Consider the following 19,863-nt stretch of genomic DNA (forward strand, 5'->3'; position numbering starts at 1 on the left):
ATATAAGTATACTTATATATAAGTATAAATATGTTATATATGTTAATTATACATATATATGTTAATATACCTAACCAAAGACATTAAAGACCTTTAAAATGAAAACTTTAGCCAGGCATGGTGGCATATGCCTTTAATCCCAGCACTTGGGAGGCAGAGGCAGGCAGATCTCTGTGAGCTCAAGGCCAGCCTGGTCTACACAGTGAATTCCAGGACAGCTGGGGCTACAGGGAGAACCTGTCTCAAAAATAAAAAAGAAAACTTTAAATCTTTGAAGGGACTAAGGAAGACACGAGGAGAGAGAAAGACTTCCAGTGGTCACAGATTGGTAGAATTAATAGTGTGAAAAGGATCATCCTACCAAAAGCAATTTATAGATTTAATGTAATCCCAATCAAAATCCCCATGACATTCTTCACAGAAATAGAAAAAAAAATTTTAAAAATCCTAAAATTCATTTGGAATCACAAAAGATCTCAGATATCCAAAGCAATCCTGAGCACAAAGAGTAATGCTGGGGAGACTGCCATATCATATCTCAAACTATATTAGAATTATAGTCATAAAATAGCGTGGTACTGGCATGAAAATGGATGTGTAGATCAACAGAACAAAACAGAAGACCTAAATATAAATGCACACAATTTCAGTCCCATGATATTTGACAAAGGTGCCAAGAACACACACTGGAGGAATGACAACATCTTCAACAAATGGTGCTGAGCAAACTGAATTTCCGTATGTAGAAGAATGAAATTAGACACATATCTATCACCTTGCGCAAAAATCAATTCCAAATGTATCAAAGATCTCAATGTGAAACCTGAAACTCCGAAATTGTTAGAAGAAAACACAGGCAGCACCCTCCAAGATACAGATTCAGTAAGGTTAAGGTCAACCATTGACAAATGGGACCTCAAGAAACTAGAAAGGTTCTGAACCTCGAGGGGTGTGGTGGTGCACACCTTTAATCCCAGCACTTGAAAGGCAGAGATAAGGCCGATCTTTGTGAGTTCCAGGCCAGCCTGGTCCACCTAGCAAGTTCCAGGTCTCCCTGGGGCTACAGGGAGACCCAGTCTCAAAAACAAAAACGATAACAAAAAGCTTCTGAACAGCAAAGGAAACAGCCAATTAGGTGAAGAGAAACACCAAAGAGTGGGAGAAAATCTCCAAATCTTCACCAGCTGTGCCTCTGACAGAGGGTTAACACCCAGAATATACAAAGAACTCAGAAAAAAAAAAAAAATGACCCAATTTAAAAAATGGGCCATTGGGGCTACAGAGATGGCTCAGTGGTTAAGAGCACACACTGCTCTGCTAGAGGACCTGAGTTTCATTCTCAACACCCACATCAGGAGGCTCATAACTACCTGCCACTCCAGTTCCAGAGTGACCCACCTCCTCTGGCCTCTGCAGGCACTTGCACCCATGTTCACAGGCACAAAGACACATATACATATAATTAAAAACAATAAAATAGGGCTGGAGAGATGGCTCAGCAGTTAAGAACACTGGCTGTTCTTGCAGGAAACTCAGGTTTGAATCCCAGCACCCACATGGCAGCTAACAACTCTGTAACTCCAATTCTGAGGATCCAATGGCCTCTTCTGTCCTCCTCCGGCATTGCACAACATGTGTGCACTTACCTACATTCAGGCAATACACTCATATACATAAAATAAAAATAATAAAATATTTTTAAAATAAATAGGGGCTGGAGACATGGCTCAGTGGTTGAGAGTGCTGACTGCTCTTGCAGAGGACCCAGGTTCGATTCCCAGCACCCACATGGCAGCTACAAACCGTCGTTAACTCCAGTTCCAGGGAAATCCGAAGACCTCTTCTGACCTCTGCAGCACTGCATGACATGGGTGCACTCACATATGTTGGGGACCCCTGCTGTTTTGGGTTGTAGTCTCTCCATGTCCAGATAGCCGCAAGCCGTCTCGGCGCAAATGGAGAGACTCCTCTTCTCAGCGGGGCGCCTTCTGCTCTCCTTCCTGACTCACCTTTTTAAGAGCCGGTCACAGATACATGTCCTCCGGCACAGAAACTGCCAGGTCTTTCCTGTGTGATAATCAGGCACTGTGTGACAGCCTGACAGAAGCCCACCACCACATGTAAATGGGGCATCCTACAAAGCACCTATCAACTAAGGCTTTTGCTACTGCCTCCACACTATAAATATCCTGGTTTCCCCCTAATAAATCGGAGCTGTACCACTGAGTCTGACCGAGCTGTATCCTGTGTCTTACTGCCTACGATTCAGTCTCCCCGGAGGGGCCTGTCCCTTACGATTCAGTCTCCCTGGAGGGGGCTGTCCCTTCGTAAACAACCACTCGCGAAGATCTTGCTTTCGCCGTTCTTGCACCTCCCCTTGTGATCCGGTGGCCGACGGATCGGTACACAGAGGGAGCGCCAGCAGCTTGGAACAGAACCCGCCCGGGCAGCTGACAGCGGCCGGCAGAGCCGCCAGCTCCCGGCAGAGCCGCCAGCTCCCGGTAGCCGCGGGGAGAACCAGGGACCTGCACAGCAGGGACCCGCCCCAGCGGCGCGGGAGAGACCAGCGCCGCGCCAGCAGCTGGCGCTCCGAGATCCCCGCGCACCCACACACATATATGCAGGCAATACACTCATACACATAAAATAAAAATAATAAATAAAATGTTTAAAAAATAAATAAACAGTAAATAAATCTTTTGAAAAATAGGCTATGGATCTGAGCAGAGAGATCTCAACCAAAGAAATATTAAGTGGCTAAAAAAACACCTTAAAAAGTGTTCAACATCCTTATAATTTGGGAAATGCAAATCAAAACTATTTCAAGATTTCAGAATTTGGCCAGGCATGGAGGTACATGCCTTTAATCCCAGCACTCAAAAGGCAGAGGCAGTCAGATCTCTCAGTTCAAGTCCAGTCTGGTCTACATAGTGAGTTCCAGGCCAGCTGGGACTACAGGGTCTCAAAAAGACAAATAAATAAATCTAAAAATAGGGGCTGGAGAGATGGCTCAGCAGTTAAGAGCACTGGCTGCTCTTGCAGAGGACCTGGGTTCAATTCCCAGCACCCACATGGCAGCTAACAACCTTCCATAATTCCAGTTCCAGGGAATCTGATGCCCTCTTTCTGACCTCCACAGGTACTGCATGACACAGGTGCACTTACATACAGGCAATATGCTCATACACATAAAAATTTTTAAAATTCATTTAATTAAAATTTTTTTATTTATTATTTTTATTTTATGTGTATGCATGTATTGTCTGCATGTAGGTAAGTGCACCCGTGTCATGCAATGCCCATAAGAGGTCAGAAGAGGCTATCGGATCCCCTGGGACTGGAGTTACGGACAGTTGTTAGCTGCCATGTGGGTGCTGGGATTCAAACCCAGGTTTTCTGCAAGAACAGCCAGTGTTCTTAACCGCTGAGCCATCTCTCCAGGCCTTAATTAAATTTAAAAAAAATAAATCTACTATATGAGCTGGTTATACCACTCCTTGACACCACTCCTTGACACATACCCAAAGAACTCATCTACTGCAGAGATTATCTGTACAACCATGTTTGTTGCTATTCTTTTCACAATAGGTAAGAAATAGAAACAACCTCATTGTTGTGCCTCAACTGATGAATGGCTAATAAAAATGTAATACATCTACATAATGGTATTCTACTCAGTGGTAAGAAAAACGAAATCCGCTGGAGAGATGGCTCAGCAGTTAAGAACACTGACTGAAAAATAATAAAATATTTAAAGAAAAAAGGGGGGGCTGTAGAGACAGGACATATTTCAGACACAGGATGTATAGCAGTCAAGCTAGAACTAAACTGGAAGCTCCTCCATGAAAGACTAGCTCTCATGGTATCAGAAGGTACTATGTAAGCTGCCAAAGGAGAAAACCAATTAATGGTTCTACCCAGCTATAAAACCTAATAAACACAACAACTGACCCAGCTAACTCTCTCTATTGGTGCAGTATGACACTTTTATTTGGGGGGTACTCAACAACTGTCTAATTAGACTTAAGTCCTGCTCAATGAGAAGGAACCCATGTATGGTACTGCAAACATAGCCAAATACACATGGCTGGAGATCTCATAGATCCTAGAGAAAAACCTGTTTTTGTCATATTCCTAGACTAATTTCTTGCTGTATTCTAAATATGTATCCTTATATTTATAGACAAGTATACCTCTCACCACTCATCAAAAAACCTTCTTTCGGCAACAGAGACCATTACAGAGTTCCACAACTAGTCAAACACAGAGAATAAGTGTGATATGCCCAGCCCTAAGTGACACCTCTGCACCAAAATCCCTGCACTCAAGGCTCAGGGAACATAGTGGAACACAGGGCAGAAAAAAATATTAATATTGGGGGCTGAAGAGATGGCTCAGCAGTTAAAAGCATTGGTTGCCCTTGCAGAAGACCTAGATTCAATTCCCGGCACCCACGTAGCAGCTAACAATTATTTGGTTTTGGGGTTTTTTGGTTTTTTTTATCTTTTTGAGACAGGGTCTCCCTGTAGCCCCAGCTGTCCTGGAACTTCCCATGTAGACCAGGCTGGCCTTGAACTCACAGAGATCCACCTGCCTCTGCCTCCGGAGTGCTGGACAACTATTTGTAATTCCAGTTCCAGGGGATTTGATGCCCTTTTGACCTCCTTGGGCAGTGCACGACATGGGTGTACTTACATAGATGGAGACAATACACTCATACACAAAATAAATACAATAATTTTTTTTTTGTCTTTTTGAGAAAGGGTTTCCCTGTAGCTCCAGCTCACCTGGAACTCGCTATGTAAACCAGGCTGGCCTCGAACTCACAGAGATCTGCCTGCCTCTGCCGCCCAAGTGCCGGGATTAAAGGCGTGCACCACCACGCCTGGCCCTAATAAAAATATCTTTTTAAAAATATTAATACATCTCATGCCGGGTATGTAGTGGTGCACCCATTTAACCCTAGCACTCAGGAGGCTGAGGCAGGCAGATCTCTGTGAGTTCAAGGCCAGCCTGGTCTACATAGTGAGTTCCAGGACAGAGACCCTGTCTCAAAAAGACCAAAAAAAAAAAAAAAAAAAAAAAAAAAAAAAAAAAAGATTCCTTTACAAAAATGAAGATACCAGCCCAGACATCAAGAGAGGGAAGGGCTCACAAAAGCCTCCCCATCGCAGCATTGGACAAGACTTGGAGTAGAGGTAGGCAAGTGCCCCTCAGAGCTCTGGACACTATCACCTTGACAACAAGAAGCCACCAACTGAGCACGTCTCATCAGAAAGCTAACAGCTCCTTAACCAACTAAGCTTCCCGTGCTGGCCTCCAAGGGAAACCCCAACCCTGTGAGGTCACACCTTGGGGGGTAAAGCCGGCAGGCTGGGAAGGGATTGAGAAAGAAAGTGTGGTGCCCTCTCCTCCACCTGCACTACCAAGTAAGGGCAAGGAAGAAGGGAAGGTGCAAAGTTTGGGGGCCGGATAGCTTTGCTCTGGCTCCCCGGGGTCTGGAGCCAGTTCATACACAAGTCTCCTCTGCACCCTCCATCCCTCCGGCCTCCGCTCTCGCTCAGTCAGGGACCCAAACCAGTCCACGCGCTTTTCTCAAACTCGTCAACCCAGATCCAGGAGGCGAAGCCCAAGTGCCAGCCTGCAAGCAAGGTCACCCGAGCCCGCGAGAGGCTCCGGTGTCTCCTGTGCCTAACTTCAAAGTCCACGAAGCGTGGGTAAGTTCCTTCCCTATGGCCTGACCGTCTTCACGGTAGGTCTACCTGCCCAACAGGTTGCACGAACCACAACTTCGGTCAGGTTTCTCAAGAAACGCCCCCGCGAGGCCTGTTCTGCAGGCCCCTGCCGACCCTCAGTTCCACAGGCCGACCTGGCCTACTCACCGCCGCAGAGGCTCCGCACAGGCTCCCCGACTCCGGCAGTGCCAAGCCTCGGCCGGCCAGCTCCTGAGCTCCCACCCGAACCCAACCCGCCCTCGCGCCGCCGGTCCGCCTCACCTGGAGCCCGGCTGGAGACACTCTGGCTCGGGCCCAGACGACCCTCCGGCCCAGCGCAGCTTCCAGCGCCACGGGGGCGGACCCCGCGCCCAGCTTCGCCATGGCAACGCGACACTTCCGGCCCGCGTCGTTGGAGCGGAAACCGCGGTGCCGGGTGGGATTCCTGAGCAAAGCCACTCTGCAAGGGCGGGGCTTAAGAAGCGGCCTCTAGGGGCGGGGCTAACGGACGATCTCCAGGAGCGGGGCTTAAGGAACAGCCTCCGGGGGCGTGGCCTCTCCCGGGTGATTGGCGGGTGTTGTGGAAGGCGTCTGTAGAGCGCGGTTTCCGTGGCTCAGCATCCTCCCGTCCCGGGTGGGGCACGAAGAACAAGGGTTCAGGTGCTCCTGAAAGAGTGACCTCTACTTATGTTGAGCTTTGAAGGAAGGGTAGGGGTCCACCCTCAAAACAGGAGCATCGTAGGTGGGAGGAGGGAGCCCCGAGTGCCAAGGCCGTAGAGCTGGGACCATACCTGAGGATGGGCCCCAGGTCGGGTGGTGGTTAGGGGCCTGGGACACTGTGGTCTGGGAAGCAGCCAGGGGGAGGGGCCTTGAATGCCAGACGCTAGGAGCCAGGTGTTACCTTGGAAGCAAGAAAGACTAGTGGAAATTTCGCCCTCAGACACGTAGGAGAAGAATAACCTCTGCCGAATGGAGCGGGGTCCACAGGTATTTGCCTAGGGAGACAAAGGAACCCTCAGAGCCCTGGGAATGGAAAAAAGAGGCAGAGATGATAGAATTCGAAGGGACGACTCGTGAGATCTGAAAGAAGTCTGAGACAGGGTCACAATCCAGCCAGGGGTGGTGCTGGCAGGAGGGGTGAGGTCCCCCTGCTTTCATCCTCCACACATACCCCAGGATCCCTCCTGAAGTCATGCTGTGCCTTCCCCTGCCTCTGTTTCTCAATTCTTTGAGGTATAATGAGGAGAGATTGCACAGGAAGAGGTGAATTCTCAAAGTGCTTAGTGCTCCTGTAGGTCTGGGACTCTGAGGAGCCCTAGTACCACCACCAACCACTGCTGTCAGTGGCCTGACTCAGACCCTCATGGCAAACCTGTCCTGTATAGCCAGAGTACTTAAGTGGTGACTGAATCCAGGGGCAGAGCCACCAGTTAAATGGCCAAGGAAGTGATGGGAGCCCACCTGTGCCTACTCCTTGGACAATCACTTAAGTCCACTGTATTCCTCCCCTCTTACTTCTGGAGCAGGCTGCATGCACTTTTGGCCCTGAAGCCTCCCAGATCAAATCCTGGATGGAAGACCCCTACACACACACACACACACACACACACCTTGGGATTGAGTTCTTTTGGCTGCTTTGTCTTGAACTCCAGGAAATTCCCTAACCCTCCCTGGTAAGTTTGACCAGGCGAGTCACTTCCCATCTATTAAATGGGAGCTAGAGACCTGCCCCAGGCTGATAAAGTAATCCTGGGGTAGACCCTTTCCAAGGGCTTTTCCTTCCAGATTGTAGGGAAAGCCCAGGCACCCAAAGGCAGCATGGTAGTGGGGAGTATGGCTTCAGGGGGTAACCAAAAGTCCCCGCAAGAATCTTTCCTGCCCCTCCCTCCTAGATTAACTGAAACCTGCTAATTGTGGCAGCCCTCAAAGCTCCCCTCCCCCACAGCTTCTTCCTCCTTCCCCTCCCCCTTCCATCCGAATGATAAAGGGCCAGGCCTGCCTGTCCCAGCATGGCCTCAGGCCAGGACCCAGCCTCAGCACACGGTCCAGCTCCTCTGAACCCTCTGCTAGACCAGGCTCCTGCCCTGGCCTGCCCCCCTTGCATGGGACCCTGCCGCGACTCTCGCCTGGGGCCACCAGAGGTAGAATCTCCTTCGAAGCCCCCGAAGAGAAGGAAGAAGAGATACTTGCGGCATGACAAGCCCCCCTACACCTACTTGGCCATGATCGCCTTGGTAATTCAGGCCGCACCCTTCCGCAGGCTGAAGCTGGCTCAGGTGAGAGGCTCCCTCATCTCTGTGGGTCATACCTTTTCCAGATCCATTCCCTACTCTAGGCCCAGGCTTGGCCTCCATGTAGTCCACTCTGTCTTGCCAACGATACCAGTCCTGAGAGCTAAGGAACTTATGTACAACCCTTATCCCACCCCCACCCTGCCCTCAGGTACAAAAGCCCACCTCTGTGGGAAGGGGTACCTCAAGTTGGCTGTCGGGAGGGAGAGGGTGCTGCTCACAAACATGTCTCACAGTGGCAACCACCTCCTGGTTTCAGATAATCCGTCAGGTCCAGGCTGTGTTCCCCTTCTTCAGGGAAGACTATGAGGGCTGGAAGGACTCTATCCGCCACAACCTTTCCTCCAACCAGTGCTTTCGCAAGGTGGGGATCAAAAGGTTTTGACCCTCCGGGAGGGAAAAGGGGGATTGGACAGGGGTAGGGAGGACCCGGTGCGGGATGGATGTGGAAACCCTGAACCTCCGGGATTGAATGGCTACACCGCACCCAAGCCTACCATTCTTCAGGTGCCCAAGGACCCTGCAAAGCCTCAGGCCAAGGGCAATTTCTGGACGGTGGATGTGAGCCTGATCCCAGCAGAGGCGCTGCGCCTGCAGAACACTGCCCTGTGCCGGCAGTGGCAGAACCAGAGTACACACAGAGCCTTCGCCAAGGACCTGAGCCCCTATGTGCTGCATGGCCAGCCCTATCGGCCACCCAGTCCCAGGTCATCATCCAGGGAAGGTTTCAGTATCGAGTCCCTGCTAGGGGACCCAGGAAAGGAAGCAACGTGGTCACTGCAGCCCAACCCTGTTGAACAGAGCAGCCCAGCTCAGTCAGGCAACTGGTCCAATAGGGATGAGGTGGTGTCTACTGCACCCCAGAATGCCTCTGAGAAGCCTCTGTGGCCCCTCTGCTCCCTTCCAGGGCCCACAAGAGTGGAAGGGGAGACTTCCCAGGGAACAGTCTTCAGGCCCTCTCCCCTCTCCCCAGAGCCGGCGTCCTGGCCCCTCCACTTATTGCAGGGTTCCCCAGACCACATGAGAATGTCCAATGGAGGATGCAGGGCCTCCCTATGGGGACAGCTACCTACATCTTACTTGCCCATCTACACTCCCAATGTGGTAATGCCCTTGGCCACACTACCTCCCACCTCCTGCCCCCAGTGCCCATCTTCAACCAGCCCAGCCTACTGGGGGGTAGGTCCTGAATCCCGAGGGTCCCAGGGCCTGCTCTGTGATCTAGATTCCCTCTTCCAAGGAGTACCACCCAACAAGAGCATCTATGATGTGTGGGTCAGCCACCCTCGGGACCTGGCTACCCCTGCCCCAGGTTGGCTGGTCTCCTGGTACAGCCTGTAACATCCCAGGGCAGACAGGCTGCTTCTCGCCTTCCCACGGATACCAGCTTGATGGAGAATCTGAGCTAGAAGCATGTCCACAGCCACAACAGCTTTGAAACACCAGGCATAGCCTTGCTGAGAATTCATAACTTTTATTGGACTACTCCAGAAAGGGTTGTGGCCCAGCTAGAGACGACCCTGGGCCTGGCCAGTCATGCCTCTGCCCCTCCCACACCCAGGAACTAGGCTGAAGAAGCAATAGTAGCCCCTCTTTTCTTGGGCTCTCATGCCATCCATCACACTCTTGGCTGCCCCTCCTTGGCTCCAGGCTGGGGGAGGGGAAGAAGAAGGCAAAGGTGCGCCCAGCTTGAAGTCCTGCCCTCCCTCATCAGTCTGGGAAGGAGATAGCACCTTTTGGGGAAAGGGTCAGGAAATGAAGAGACTGGACACCTCAGTCTCTTCTTTTGGGGGTGATGGAAATAGGGGAAACAACAGTAAAGGAATTTACAACATTTTAATGCCAAGTCTGATTTTGGGGGAAGGGTGGTGACTTGGGAAGCCACTTGGCTGGGGTCTGGGGTCTGGTTCCTGCAGCTCTAGGATCCCCTGCTGTGTGCTGTGATAAGGGCAAATGGTGATAAGGAGAGAGCTAAGGGCCTGTGGCCTAACTGGGGGCGGGTAGAGGGATAGAGGCAATCATTTCTCCAAGCATAAGATTTCCTGGCCTGGCCAAAACGGTGGAGGGGCAATTCTGGGACTCTGGGGCAGTAGGTCCCCAGAGTTCAAAAAGGTTGCCCTAGGAGATGGGGTATAGGAAATTCAACTGCTGCCTCTGCCAGCAGAGGTGGGTTCTGAAGCCCACTAGGCAGGGCCTCAACCCAGGACTAGGGAGGCAAGTCCCTTGGAGGCTCAAGAGTCAAGCCAGAGCAACTGTCAGGGTCAGAACTTGGAGGGCTGCCAGGAGATGGTGTAGGGGTGCAGGAGGTGCCAGTGAGTGGGGTGTCAGTACCGAGAGAGGAAGGGGTTCTAGGGCGGCGGGCCCTGTGGCGCTGGGCTGGCCCCAGCTCCACTTGACCCACTCGCTCAGCAAACTTGAGGGAGCAGACAGTCTCTCCAAGATCTTCTGGCCTTGTGGAGATCTGCAAGAGAGGAGAACTGTGCATGGTCCCGGTGGGAGACACCTCAAATTCTCCTCAGACCTGCGCCAGCCCAAGAACCCACCTGTAGCAGCAGCACCGCTGTGGTGCCAGCCCCAAGTGCTGGCTGCAGCAGGCGCGTGAGCTGTGAGTCGCGGAAGGGCACATGCGGCCGCCGGGCTCGCAGTGCAGCCATCACTCCTCCTAGTGCCAGCAAGGAGCGGTTGATAGCTTGGGCCTCCCGCAGGCGCTGAGCACCATTCGGATCTCTCTGTGGAGTGCTGCCCACCCCTGCTTTCCACACACGCTCGGATCCTGCCAGGTCAACCAGATGCAGTGTGCCTGCAGAGGCAAGTGAGCCTGCTGTGGAAGGAGACCAGATCTCCGGGTGATCTGGAAACCCCTTATAGCTCAGATACAGCCAGTGATACCTGTGGTGCCCAAGACACGAGATGGAGATGCTGCCTGCAAAGTCAGTGTAACTAGGGCGTGGGAGCGTGAGCTGTGCTGGTTCATGACAGTGGCTGCTGTAGCTCTGCTGCTTCTCCCCAGACTCAGCATCTAGAGGGCAGAGCATCAGGGCTAGCCTGATATACAGGTGGGAGCACAGATGGGGGCCCTAGAGGACAGCCTTACCTGGTGTAGTGTTTCCAGGTTGGGTACATCCCAGTGAGTGAGGCCAGCTACCTGGATTCCCCCCAGTCCTGCAGGACCCTGCCTCACAACCAGGCGCTCTGGAGGCCCTGGGGCTAGGAGGTCCCTAATAAGAAAGAGCAGGTTTGGTTCTGTGAGTTCTTGGGGAGACCAGAGAGCCCAGCAGCAAGAAGGAAGCCACTGCCCCCCAACACACACATGCACACAAACACACGTGCATGCATTCCTGACCTGACTGTCTCATTGTAGATCTCCACCATGCTGAGGGTCACATGGTGCTGCCCTCCAGTCCCCATCTCCTGGAACAGCAACTGCAGTGCCCTAGGAGCTATGCCAGGGTCCTCAGGTGGGCCCTAAGGACAAGTGCAATACCATGATGGAATCTCATACAAGCTCCTGAGGCGCCCCCTCTGAGGTTTCCAACCCACCTCCATGCTGTAGGTCTTCCCAGTGCCTGTCTGGCCATAAGTGAAGATGCAGACACTGTAGCCCTGGAGGCAAGACAGTACAGCTGGCTCTAGCTGCCTAAAGACCTGAGAACAAAAATGGATGGAAGTGTCTTGAGCCCCTCCTTATTCCCTCTTCAGAAGCTGGAAGGGTAGGAAGTGCAATGAACAAGATAGGTGCAAAGTGTAACTCCCATAGGAAGTGGCTCCAAGGGATGGTTGTGTGGGGAGTGAGGAGGGGGGTCATAAAGCAGGTGCCTTTTGCCTCACTGGGAAAGGAGGCATTTGCAAGAATTGGCCAAGGAATAAAGGGAAGACATAACATAAAGGGACGACAGACTAGCAGAATGTGGAGTCCTGAAGACTAGGGTGGCCTGAGGAGTAGTGATCAAGAGCTCAGATGCTGAACTGCCAAGTTTGAACCTGATGTCACTAGAAGCCAAATACGAATTATCCTTTCTATGCCTTTCTGGGTCATTCCCTCTATGGCACCCAATGGCAATGTGTGATGAATAACCAGAGCAGTACTTGACATGAAAAAATAAACCTAAGAGGGGACTCTGTGGGCACAGGTGATAATGACCAGCCAGGACTACAGGAGCTCAGGCTCTGAGAGGTGGCTGAGAGGGATTTGAGGCTGAGACATTCATAACATTGGACACAACTGTTGTGGACACACGATAATAGCCTTTTGAACAATAACATAGCCAGCTTTCATTCCAGAAGGTCATTAGAAACTAGGCAGCTATCACCTTGATGTCTTGGCTGATATTCATATAAACAAAGTCTAGAATTATCAGGGTAAGGACTAAAATTCCATGAGTGGGTGGTACAAAAAGTGGGGTTCACAGGTGAGAAGCTTCATGAGAGATGCCTTTGATCCAGATGCATTAGATCAAGGATCCAGTCCAGGGCTGCCCAGAGTGCAGTGAACAAGGGAGCCTGCATGGCTGCAGTTTGGAGTGGGAGCTCAGGCCAGGGAGATGTATGGGACAGACAGGTAGGAAACCAGTCAGTGGTGGGTCTGTCCCTGCTGCATTACACTGTCCCCGTGAGGCCAGCAGGCCTGGATCTTCCCTGCCAGCTCTGTCCCTTACCGAATCCCTTCTCAGCTCTGAGCCTCTGTCTCAGTCACAGAAGCTCCAGCAGCACAGTTTGTGTGCAAAGGGAGACTGTGTGTGAAGCAAGTTGGGGTGAACTGCTTTTCCACTGATGTCTGGCCAGAAAAGAGGGAAGAGTAGGATCAGGACAGGGCAGTGGGGAAGCGCTGGGGCTGACAGCTGCCCTGCTTGCTTATCACCTAGGCTCCAGCCTAACCTGCCTTGGGGTTACAAAGCAAGGAAGGACTCTGCCCTTACAGGTGGGCACAGTCTGGATCCTGGGAAGGAGGAGGGGTATGTCAGTGAAGCCTGAGATGAAGAGGCTCCAAGCCATCACCCATAGGATCACAGCCCTGCCTACAGCAGTGTAGCACCGTCCATGCTTCGCAGTCAGTCCTACACAAGCAGTTAACTCACCTTGCACAGTTTTGTTTTCCTTAGCACTCAGCTGGGCTGCCAGTCCTGCCTCCAAGGCCTTTCAGTGGCTCCCTTCCCTGCTGGAACTCAGCCACCCTCCCTCCAGGTGCCCAGACAGACATGGAAGGGGAAATGAGCCTCTTCCGGACCCAGGGGAACTCTGAGGAAGGGTCAGGACAGGTGCAAAGGTGGCTGTCACCTCCTCCTGGCTCGTATCTGGAGGAAAGACCCAGTCTAGACGAAAGCGACGCTGGCGCCCTCTATAGCAGGTGGTGATGGTCCCCCCCTGTCCAGGTTCCAGGCTCACCAGGCTGGAGGGTGTGCTTCCAGCTGGCCTCAACCGGCACAGCACACGGATATTCCCTGCAGTGGGAACCACATAAACAGATTGTCTCCTTACCCCTGAAGCATGGAGGGCTCCACTTCCTCCACCCTGCAATCCCTACTCACTGATGCTCCCCTCCCCAAGCCAATCTTACCCCTGAGTTCCAAGAGCCGCCCTGGGCATCCAGTTGGGGGCCCCTGCTGCCCTTCGGGGACCTGAGTCCCAGCCCCTCCAGCTGACAGAGCCCCAAGGGCCCAGGATACCTGAGGGAATAAGAATGTGAAGAAGACAAAGACAGGTGTCCAAGCAGCTCCAAGTGGGTTGGGGTGCTGAGAGCAATATGGCCTAGTTGTGGTGATTTTGGTAGATGTGGGCCTCTGAGGGTGCCATTCAGTGGATCTTGGATAGAACCTGTGAATCATAAGCAAGAACATCCTATCATCTGTCCTTTCAGACTTCTTAGCAACTGTTAGTTTGCAAAGGATAGAAATTAGGTCACTTTGGGTCACTCAGAAATTATTCTGGCCCCAGTGCCTACAGCTGACCCACTGGTACTGGTAGCTCCTAAGGGATAGGGACAAATAGCAATAGGGACTCTCCTGAGAATAAGAGTGAATAAGCTGACCATAGAAAAGGTACTAGGAGAGGAGGGATCCTGACCTGGCCCTGGGCCTCACTTAGCGAACCCTGATAACTCTGGGTAAAGTTGCTGACCAGTCCTCGGAGGTCCCCGCAGCCCTGACGGAGGCTGGCCATCCTTGCTCGAAGTCCTAGAGGGGGAAGGGCATTGAGAAGGAAAGTCCAAACCCCAGGGCTTTCCCAGAAGCCACTTCCTCCTAGTCCTTACCTGCAAGTTGTCCATGTACCTGCTGCAGCTCCTGTCTGCAGTTCTGCTCTGTCTCCTGCTGGAGCTGCTGGAGGGCACCTCGAAGACCCTGCAGCTGCACCTCCTGCACCCCCAGCTGGCCCACCCAACCCCGTTCCTGTCACTGAGGAAACAAGCACCAGTCCCTGACCCAGACTTCCTCTCCCAGCATCCCAACCCTCCTTGTCCCTAGGTCTCCTATCCCACCTGGACTCGGAGGGCTTCTGTGGTGTCTTGGGCCACTTGAAGCTGGCCCTGGAGCTCCAACAGTGTCTCAGTCTCCTCCTGTAGGAGAATGGGAGCTAGGTGGACCATGGAGCCATATGGAAACTCAGGAAAGGGTATTCTATAGCTCTATTTCACAGCTAAGAAGACCAAGTCAAGTGGCAAAAACAGCTGAACCATGCTGCCCAACTTTGTGCAAGATTCCTTTTCTTAGTCCCTCTGTTCTCCTACATTTCTTCAGTGAGCATCAACTTCCTTAATGGTGCTACTTTACAAAGATCATCCCAGGGTAACCTATAGTTAGAGATGGCCCACTGGCAAGGTCCCTTGCTTCAGCAAGCACAAAATCCTGAATAGGCTTAGGTACTGTGGTTGAATGCCAGATGTGCAGGAATCTGGGCTGCAGGGACCCTAGCAGCCAAGGAGCGCAGAGTACCTGTGGCGCTCTGGTCGGGGGGCCTGGTCCCCAGTGCAAAAGGAGGTCCCGAGTGAGGCTTAGGCTCTGTTTCAAGGCCTCATTCTCCAGTGTGAGATGCTGAACTCTCTTCTCTGAATCTGTCACCCCCTGGCAGAGAGGGATATGTCAGGACTCCTTGAAATTCCCTTGACAGTTTAGCCTGTTTTCCGGCACCCACCCCAGTAGTCTCACCACTCCCAGACGCAATCTGCTCAGCTCTTCCTCCTGCTGCTCCAGCTGTTGTCGCAGCTCTTCTAGCTGTGGAGAAGTCAGGGGACTGGATAGAATTTCTTGGGGCGGGGATGGGGGGGGGGGTGGGGGGGGCTCACACCTACCCAGCCCCTGCTACTCATGAACCCCTCACCTGTCCTAGAATGAGCTGCTCCAACCTCTGCCAAGCTTTCTGCTCCTCCTCCAACAGCAGAGTCTGCGGTTCCTGGGTCTCATCCCTTGGTACCTCACCCAGGGTGGGAATGGGATGAGAGGAGCTTTCTTCTTGTGACAAAGATCCTGGAGAGGGGTGAGCACAATTAGAGCTAAGGAAATGTCTGGTTTAGACAGCAGAGCTGATTTTGAAGAGCCTGGCTCCTTCCACAAACGGTGGTCCCCTTTACAAACCATCTAGAGTGGAAGGCTGCAGTGGACAAGCTGGCTGAGTCTCCTGGAGCAGGGCCTGCCTCCCCCTGGGGCTTCGTATCCATGCCAGAAAGGCCAAGAGCTGACTTGTTACTGTCAACAGTGGGGGGACCTCACCAGGCTGTGAAGGAGATAAGAATCAGAGCAGAAGAATCGGGGTGGTGAGGGGCAAAGAGGCTGGGGAAAGATGAGTGACTATTGTAGACTGCCCTGCTCACCTTGCCTAAGTCAGGAGAATTCCCGCAGCTCTCCTCTGCCCCCAACTGGAGGGAAAGGAACTCAGCAAGGCGCATAAGAGCTTCTTCCAGGGACACCTCAGCTGTGCCACCCTCCGCTCCGCCTTTCCGCCCATCCTCAGACTCCGAGCAGCCTACGAGCCCAGGAGGTGGAAGAGAAGGACATATTGGAGGCTAGGCCTTTTCTCCCTACCAATTAGGTACACTGCACTCCTATTGCGGGGGGGAGGGGGCAAGACTCTCCCCGCACCTCCTCGGCCTGCACCTACCCGCGAGGCCCGTCAGCTCGGTCCACAGTTCTGACGTGAGTTGATCCGGGCGACGACGACCCCTGGGTTTGCAGCAGCCTCTCTGAGGACAGAGCATGGGGTGCCCCTGAGAAGGAGAGGTAGCCTGTGTGGCTCCTTCCCTTATGGAATGAGCCAAGGGGTTGGGGCGACGTCTGTGCTTCCAACAGCTGGACTGGGACGGAAGTGGTCTCCTCACAGGCCACTCCCCAGTGCCAGCGCCCAGAGGACGTAAGCTGCACCGGCCTGGCACCACCAGGTCTCACGGTGGAGGTGGCAAGGCCACCGCGATACAGGCCCACTCCGCTCACCTGTGCCGGGTCGCTGGGCTCCGATGCCGCCGCAGCCCCGCCATCCCTGCGGAAAAGGCTGTAGAAAATGTAGATGAGCAACGAGTAAAAGGCGTACATGGGGGCGCGGGGCGGCAGAGAGCCCCGCTTCGCGCCGCCCCGCGTCCCGGCAGCAGGACTCCGCACCAGCCTGCCGCAGTGCCTATGCGCATGCTCGCAGCAGCCGCCCCCACCGAGGACGCGGGGCGGGCGCCAGGACCCACAAAGCCGGCCCTTTCTTCAGGCCCTGCCACGCGGGCTTCAGGCCCCACTTCGCAAACAGAGGGCGCACAAAGCATGTACCACCGCCTCACCTCCTTTGGGGATCCCTGCCAGCCTCGGCTGAGACCCCACGGCGCCTACACTGAGACCTCAGCGTACAGGTGTACAAGCCCTCCGCCCCTGGTGGCCCCGCCCAGGGGCCGCCCCTGCCTGGGAACCCCGCCCCTGTCCCCGCCCAGACCCCGGGTCTAGCACAGCCTCGCCCCTCCTCTCACAGCCTAATCGCTCTCCTCGGAGCCCTGCCTCTCTGATCACAGCTCTGCCTAGACTCTCCGACGCCCCGCCTCTCCTCGCTGATCTTGGACTCGTCCCAGTCCCGGTGCCCACTGCAAGCCGGTACGGAACCCCTTCAGGTCCTGAAGTTTCCCCTTCCAGCCTCACTCCTCTCCAGCCCTCCACCGGCCCCCCCAGGCCCCGCCCCCGCCGCTCTAGCCGGAGCTCTTCTCGCTGGTGGCGGCAGGCCGCGCTGGTGCAGGCGACCGGAGGACCAGCCAAGGAGGCGGTACGGACGGCGGAGGGCAGGTTCGGGCCTTCAGCTCCGGGTGGCCTGGTGCTGCGCACTGTCATCCGCCCACAGACTTGCGCCCTCGCTCCTTCCCGACCCAGGCGCTGAGGACCGTGCCTCGCCAAGTGCTGGGATCAGGGACAGGCCGCAGCGAGGGCCTGCGTGCCCGGCCGTTTCGTGCGTGTCTTTGACCCGGTTCTCTACTTGGGCGCACATCCTCTCAGCCCAGACTCCAGTCCCATTCCCTCTCCCAGGCAAATTAGTCCTTCTTCCCCACAGGTATGTGCAGTGGCCTCAGGCTTTGGGATCGAACCTATTCTAATATCTACTCAAAGGACTCTGCAGCTTGAAATTACTGGAGAGCTGCACTAAAGACTCCAGATCACCGGCTTCTGTCCATTCTCTCCAAAGCTGAAGTTCCCCTACCTGACTTCAAACTCACAGCTGTGTGAGGTGCCATGGTATCCAAGCCTAGGAGTGACTGGAGCATGGTCCTGTCCCACCTGGTGCTGGGAGTGGTGTCTCTGCATGCAGCAGTGAGCTCTGTGCAGGTGAGAATACTTACTGTCCACACCCTAACTTCCTAGATCCCTGCCCTAGAGAGAGGGTGGTAAAGTGGGAGGCACCTCAGAGGCCAGATGTCCATGACAGCCCCAAACCCTTTCCTGTTTAAAAGGGTGGCTCCTGACTGCTTTTCCTTCACATGTCTTCCTTTCCCTATGTCAACAGTCCAGTCGAGGGTCTGCTGCAGGCTTCCTGCTCCAGGCCCTAGCTGCTGTCACAATGCTGGCCCCAGGGCTGGGCACACATGAAGACTGTCTCGCTGGAGCTTGGGTTGCCACAGTCATCGGGCTGCCCCTTCTGGCCTTCGACTTCCACTGGGTGAATGGGGACCGCTCTTCCGCAAACCTGCTCCTCGGAGGAGGCATGGTGCTGGCAGTGGCTGGTGATCACCTTGGCCCTGAAGGCTGCTCTGTGGCTGGGCAGGCAGTACTGCTGGTAGTCGCAGTAACCATCCTTATCGTAGCTGTTTTCACAGCCAACACTTATGGGATGTGGGGGGGTGCCATGCTAGGTGCAGCAGGCTTCTTAAGCCGGCTGGAAGAGGACAGACTGCTGCTGCTACCAAAGGAGGATGTCTGTCGATGGGCTCTGGCTGCAGGAAGTTGGGCCTATTGCCGGGCACTGCATACACAGCGCCTGCAGTGGGAGTGACCACTGTGGGACTGACATAGCTAAGCAGGACTTCTACCCTAGCTAACAATTCCCCTCCTTTCAGGAATTTCGATCTTAGGGCTAGGCATTCTTTGCTATTGAAGTGAGCCTTCTACAGGCTTACTAATCAGGGGTAGAACTTGGATGCTGTCCTTCTCTAGTCATGTGTGGAGGCTTGCCTGGAGCAGAACGCAAGGGGCAGGGTCTCACGCATGTGTGGGAGCTGACATAGTTGTGGGTCAGAGGCCTGATCTCCAATAAACCTTAGGAATTATACAGGAATGTGGAATATGCCCATTCTTGAGCTAGGTTCCTAAGGCATCCAAAGGTATGGTTTCTCTGAGTAAAGGGGAAGGGGTGATATGCTGCAACTATTAAAAGACCTTATTCAACTTGGTGTTCTAGCACCTTTGCCAGGAGAGCCCCTGTGTTGAGAAGACACAATCCTGGGCCCTTGGTTTCCTGGGATATGGTAGATTTGCATATTTCCTTGCCGGACCTGGCAGATGGCCCTCTGAGGCAGTGACCTTCACAGGCTGGTGGCTGGGTAAGAGCAGGAGAGGGCTGTAGCTCCGCGGCTCCCAGGAACGCAACACCCTTTCCTGAGCGAACTTGATAACTACGTTTGCCCTCTTGTCTGTGCAAGCCAAGTCTTTTATCTAAAGGCCCACACGTTCCTCCATGGACCCTTCTTCGGCCTCCAACCCTAAGGATAAGAAATGGAGTTGAGAAGAGCGGTGGGCTGGGGGTTCGGAGTGCACCCAACCCTTCGCAGTTCAGTTGTTTGCATCTTGTGGACGTCTACCCCTTCAAGCTCCAGATGGGTGGTCAGCTGGGTGCTTCAAGTTCATGCCCTTCAGTGTGGTGAGCCAGGCCACAGTCTTGGTGGGCAATGGCACAGGCACAGTCTGATATGGAAGTCTAGGGGCGCTATGGACTCCCATGCCTCCGGGTGTGGGTGCCTCCGCAGACCCGGAGCAGGCAGCTCCTCGCCAGGTGCGCTTACCCCCTGGCCAGCCTCCTGGGCTCCTCCCCCTCCGGTTCACCTTCTGCAGGGGGTGGGCCCTCGGGAGTTCTCGCGCGTCCATTGGCTCTGGCCGCTGCACCGTCTTGGCCCACGCACACCCCCATTGGGTCTTCACGGAGCCCACGTGACAGCGAGGATGAGGGGGCGGTGGCGGGGGGGCGGTTCTCAGCGAAAACAAAGATGGCGGCCGCGCCGGGGTCGGTGGCCGGGACGGCTACGGGGCAAAGAGTGGGCCAGGCCCACTGAGGCAGCGGAGCGGTGGGCAGGCTGCAGGGTCGTCGCGGCGGCGAGAGGCCGGCAGAGGCTCGCGGCGACCGTAACTTCCAGCCGGCGAGTGCGCTGGCACCCGCCTGCCGGGCAGGCCGGCCGCGATGTCCGGTGCCGAGGAGGCTGG

General features: G+C 54.0%; 4 protein-coding genes across 23 annotated transcripts in view; 2 read left to right on the forward strand and 2 right to left on the reverse strand.

Annotated features, from left to right (window-relative positions):
• Window positions 1-6,140, reverse strand: part of Ppp1r16a (protein phosphatase 1 regulatory subunit 16A) — a 26,110-nt gene extending 19,970 nt beyond the window's left edge. Inside the window, exon 1 of one of the 3 annotated variants that reach the window (XM_008834396.3) lies at window positions 5,997-6,140. The gene's annotated coding sequence lies outside the window, so the exon portion shown is untranslated. The remainder of the gene's footprint in view (window positions 1-5,996) is intronic. The other 2 variants (XM_017798513.2, XM_029564178.1) reach the window with 2 other exon arrangements.
• Foxh1 (forkhead box H1) lies at window positions 5,381-9,839 on the forward strand. Of its 5 annotated transcripts, none has more exons than XM_029564181.1 (4): window positions 5,381-5,717; window positions 7,660-7,990; window positions 8,265-8,369; window positions 8,513-9,839. In XM_029564181.1, the coding sequence occupies exons 2-4, from the start codon at window positions 7,724-7,726 to the stop codon at window positions 9,344-9,346; spliced, it is 1,206 nt and encodes a 401-aa protein (XP_029420041.1). In that variant the 5' UTR covers window positions 5,381-5,717; window positions 7,660-7,723; the 3' UTR covers window positions 9,347-9,839. The 5 variants fall into 5 exon arrangements, with proteins under 5 accessions (XP_029420041.1, XP_029420043.1, XP_029420042.1 ...); XM_029564183.1 differs by lacking the exon at window positions 5,381-5,717 and adding an exon at window positions 6,304-6,701 and having other exon boundaries at window positions 7,785-7,990; XM_029564182.1 differs by lacking the exon at window positions 5,381-5,717 and adding an exon at window positions 6,324-6,422 and having other exon boundaries at window positions 7,790-7,990.
• Kifc2 (kinesin family member C2) lies at window positions 9,466-16,878 on the reverse strand. 9 transcript variants are annotated; one of them, XM_029564177.1, is made up of 19 exons: window positions 16,755-16,878; window positions 16,423-16,480; window positions 16,094-16,175; window positions 15,807-15,958; window positions 15,571-15,709; window positions 15,317-15,462; window positions 15,145-15,210; window positions 14,932-15,060; window positions 14,478-14,555; window positions 14,253-14,367; window positions 14,066-14,175; window positions 13,560-13,668; window positions 13,280-13,443; window positions 11,546-11,650; window positions 11,349-11,470; window positions 11,100-11,223; window positions 10,895-11,024; window positions 10,549-10,805; window positions 9,466-10,466 (listed from the first exon to the last, which is right to left on the reverse strand). In XM_029564177.1, the coding sequence occupies exons 4-19, from the start codon at window positions 15,879-15,881 to the stop codon at window positions 10,212-10,214; spliced, it is 2,124 nt and encodes a 707-aa protein (XP_029420037.1). In that variant the 5' UTR covers window positions 15,882-15,958; window positions 16,094-16,175; window positions 16,423-16,480; window positions 16,755-16,878; the 3' UTR covers window positions 9,466-10,211. The 9 variants fall into 9 exon arrangements, with proteins under 9 accessions (XP_029420037.1, XP_029420035.1, XP_008832632.1 ...); XM_029564175.1 differs by having other exon boundaries at window positions 16,094-16,199; XM_008834410.3 differs by lacking the exon at window positions 16,755-16,878 and having other exon boundaries at window positions 14,120-14,175; window positions 16,094-16,199; window positions 16,423-16,690.
• Window positions 16,808-19,863, forward strand: part of Cyhr1 (cysteine and histidine rich 1) — a 17,734-nt gene continuing 14,678 nt past the window's right edge. The window contains exons 1-4 of one of the 6 annotated variants that reach the window (XM_029564187.1): window positions 16,808-16,823; window positions 16,940-17,058; window positions 17,507-17,778; window positions 17,957-18,718. In XM_029564187.1, the coding sequence (XP_029420047.1) occupies window positions 17,686-17,778; window positions 17,957-18,442 (579 nt within the window). In that variant the 5' untranslated portion in view covers window positions 16,808-16,823; window positions 16,940-17,058; window positions 17,507-17,685 and the 3' untranslated portion in view covers window positions 18,443-18,718. Of the gene's footprint in view, window positions 16,824-16,922; window positions 17,779-17,956; window positions 18,719-19,863 lie in introns of those variants that run through there. The other 5 variants (XM_029564185.1, XM_029564186.1, XM_008834405.3 and 2 more) reach the window with 5 other exon arrangements.

Source organism: Nannospalax galili, unplaced genomic scaffold (genome assembly GCF_000622305.1).
Source record: "Nannospalax galili isolate Female #2095 unplaced genomic scaffold, S.galili_v1.0 scaffold717, whole genome shotgun sequence".
Taxonomy (NCBI): Eukaryota; Metazoa; Chordata; class Mammalia; order Rodentia; family Spalacidae; genus Nannospalax; species Nannospalax galili.

What these genes read in the sequence shown, in the direction of transcription:
- Foxh1 (XM_029564181.1), top strand. Translation starts at nt 7,724, where the DNA reads ATGGCCTCAGGCCAGGACCCAGCCTCAGCACACGGTCCAGCTCCTCTG. An exon ending in GCAGGCTGAAGCTGGCTCAG is followed by an intron (nt 7,991 to 8,264) that starts GTGAGAGGCTCC and finishes TCCTGGTTTCAG; the next exon opens with ATAATCCGTCAGGTCCAGGC. An exon ending in CCAACCAGTGCTTTCGCAAG is followed by an intron (nt 8,370 to 8,512) that starts GTGGGGATCAAA and finishes ACCATTCTTCAG; the next exon opens with GTGCCCAAGGACCCTGCAAA.
- Kifc2 (XM_008834407.3), bottom strand. Translation starts at nt 16,521, where the DNA reads ATGTACGCCTTTTACTCGTTGCTCATCTACATTTTCTACAGCCTTTTC. An exon ending in ATTCTCCTGACTTAGGCAAG is followed by an intron (nt 15,710 to 15,806) that starts GTGAGCAGGGCA and finishes TCTCCTTCACAG; the next exon opens with CCTGGTGAGGTCCCCCCACT. An exon ending in GCAGCCTTCCACTCTAGATG is followed by an intron (nt 15,463 to 15,570) that starts GTTTGTAAAGGG and finishes ACCCCTCTCCAG; the next exon opens with GATCTTTGTCACAAGAAGAA.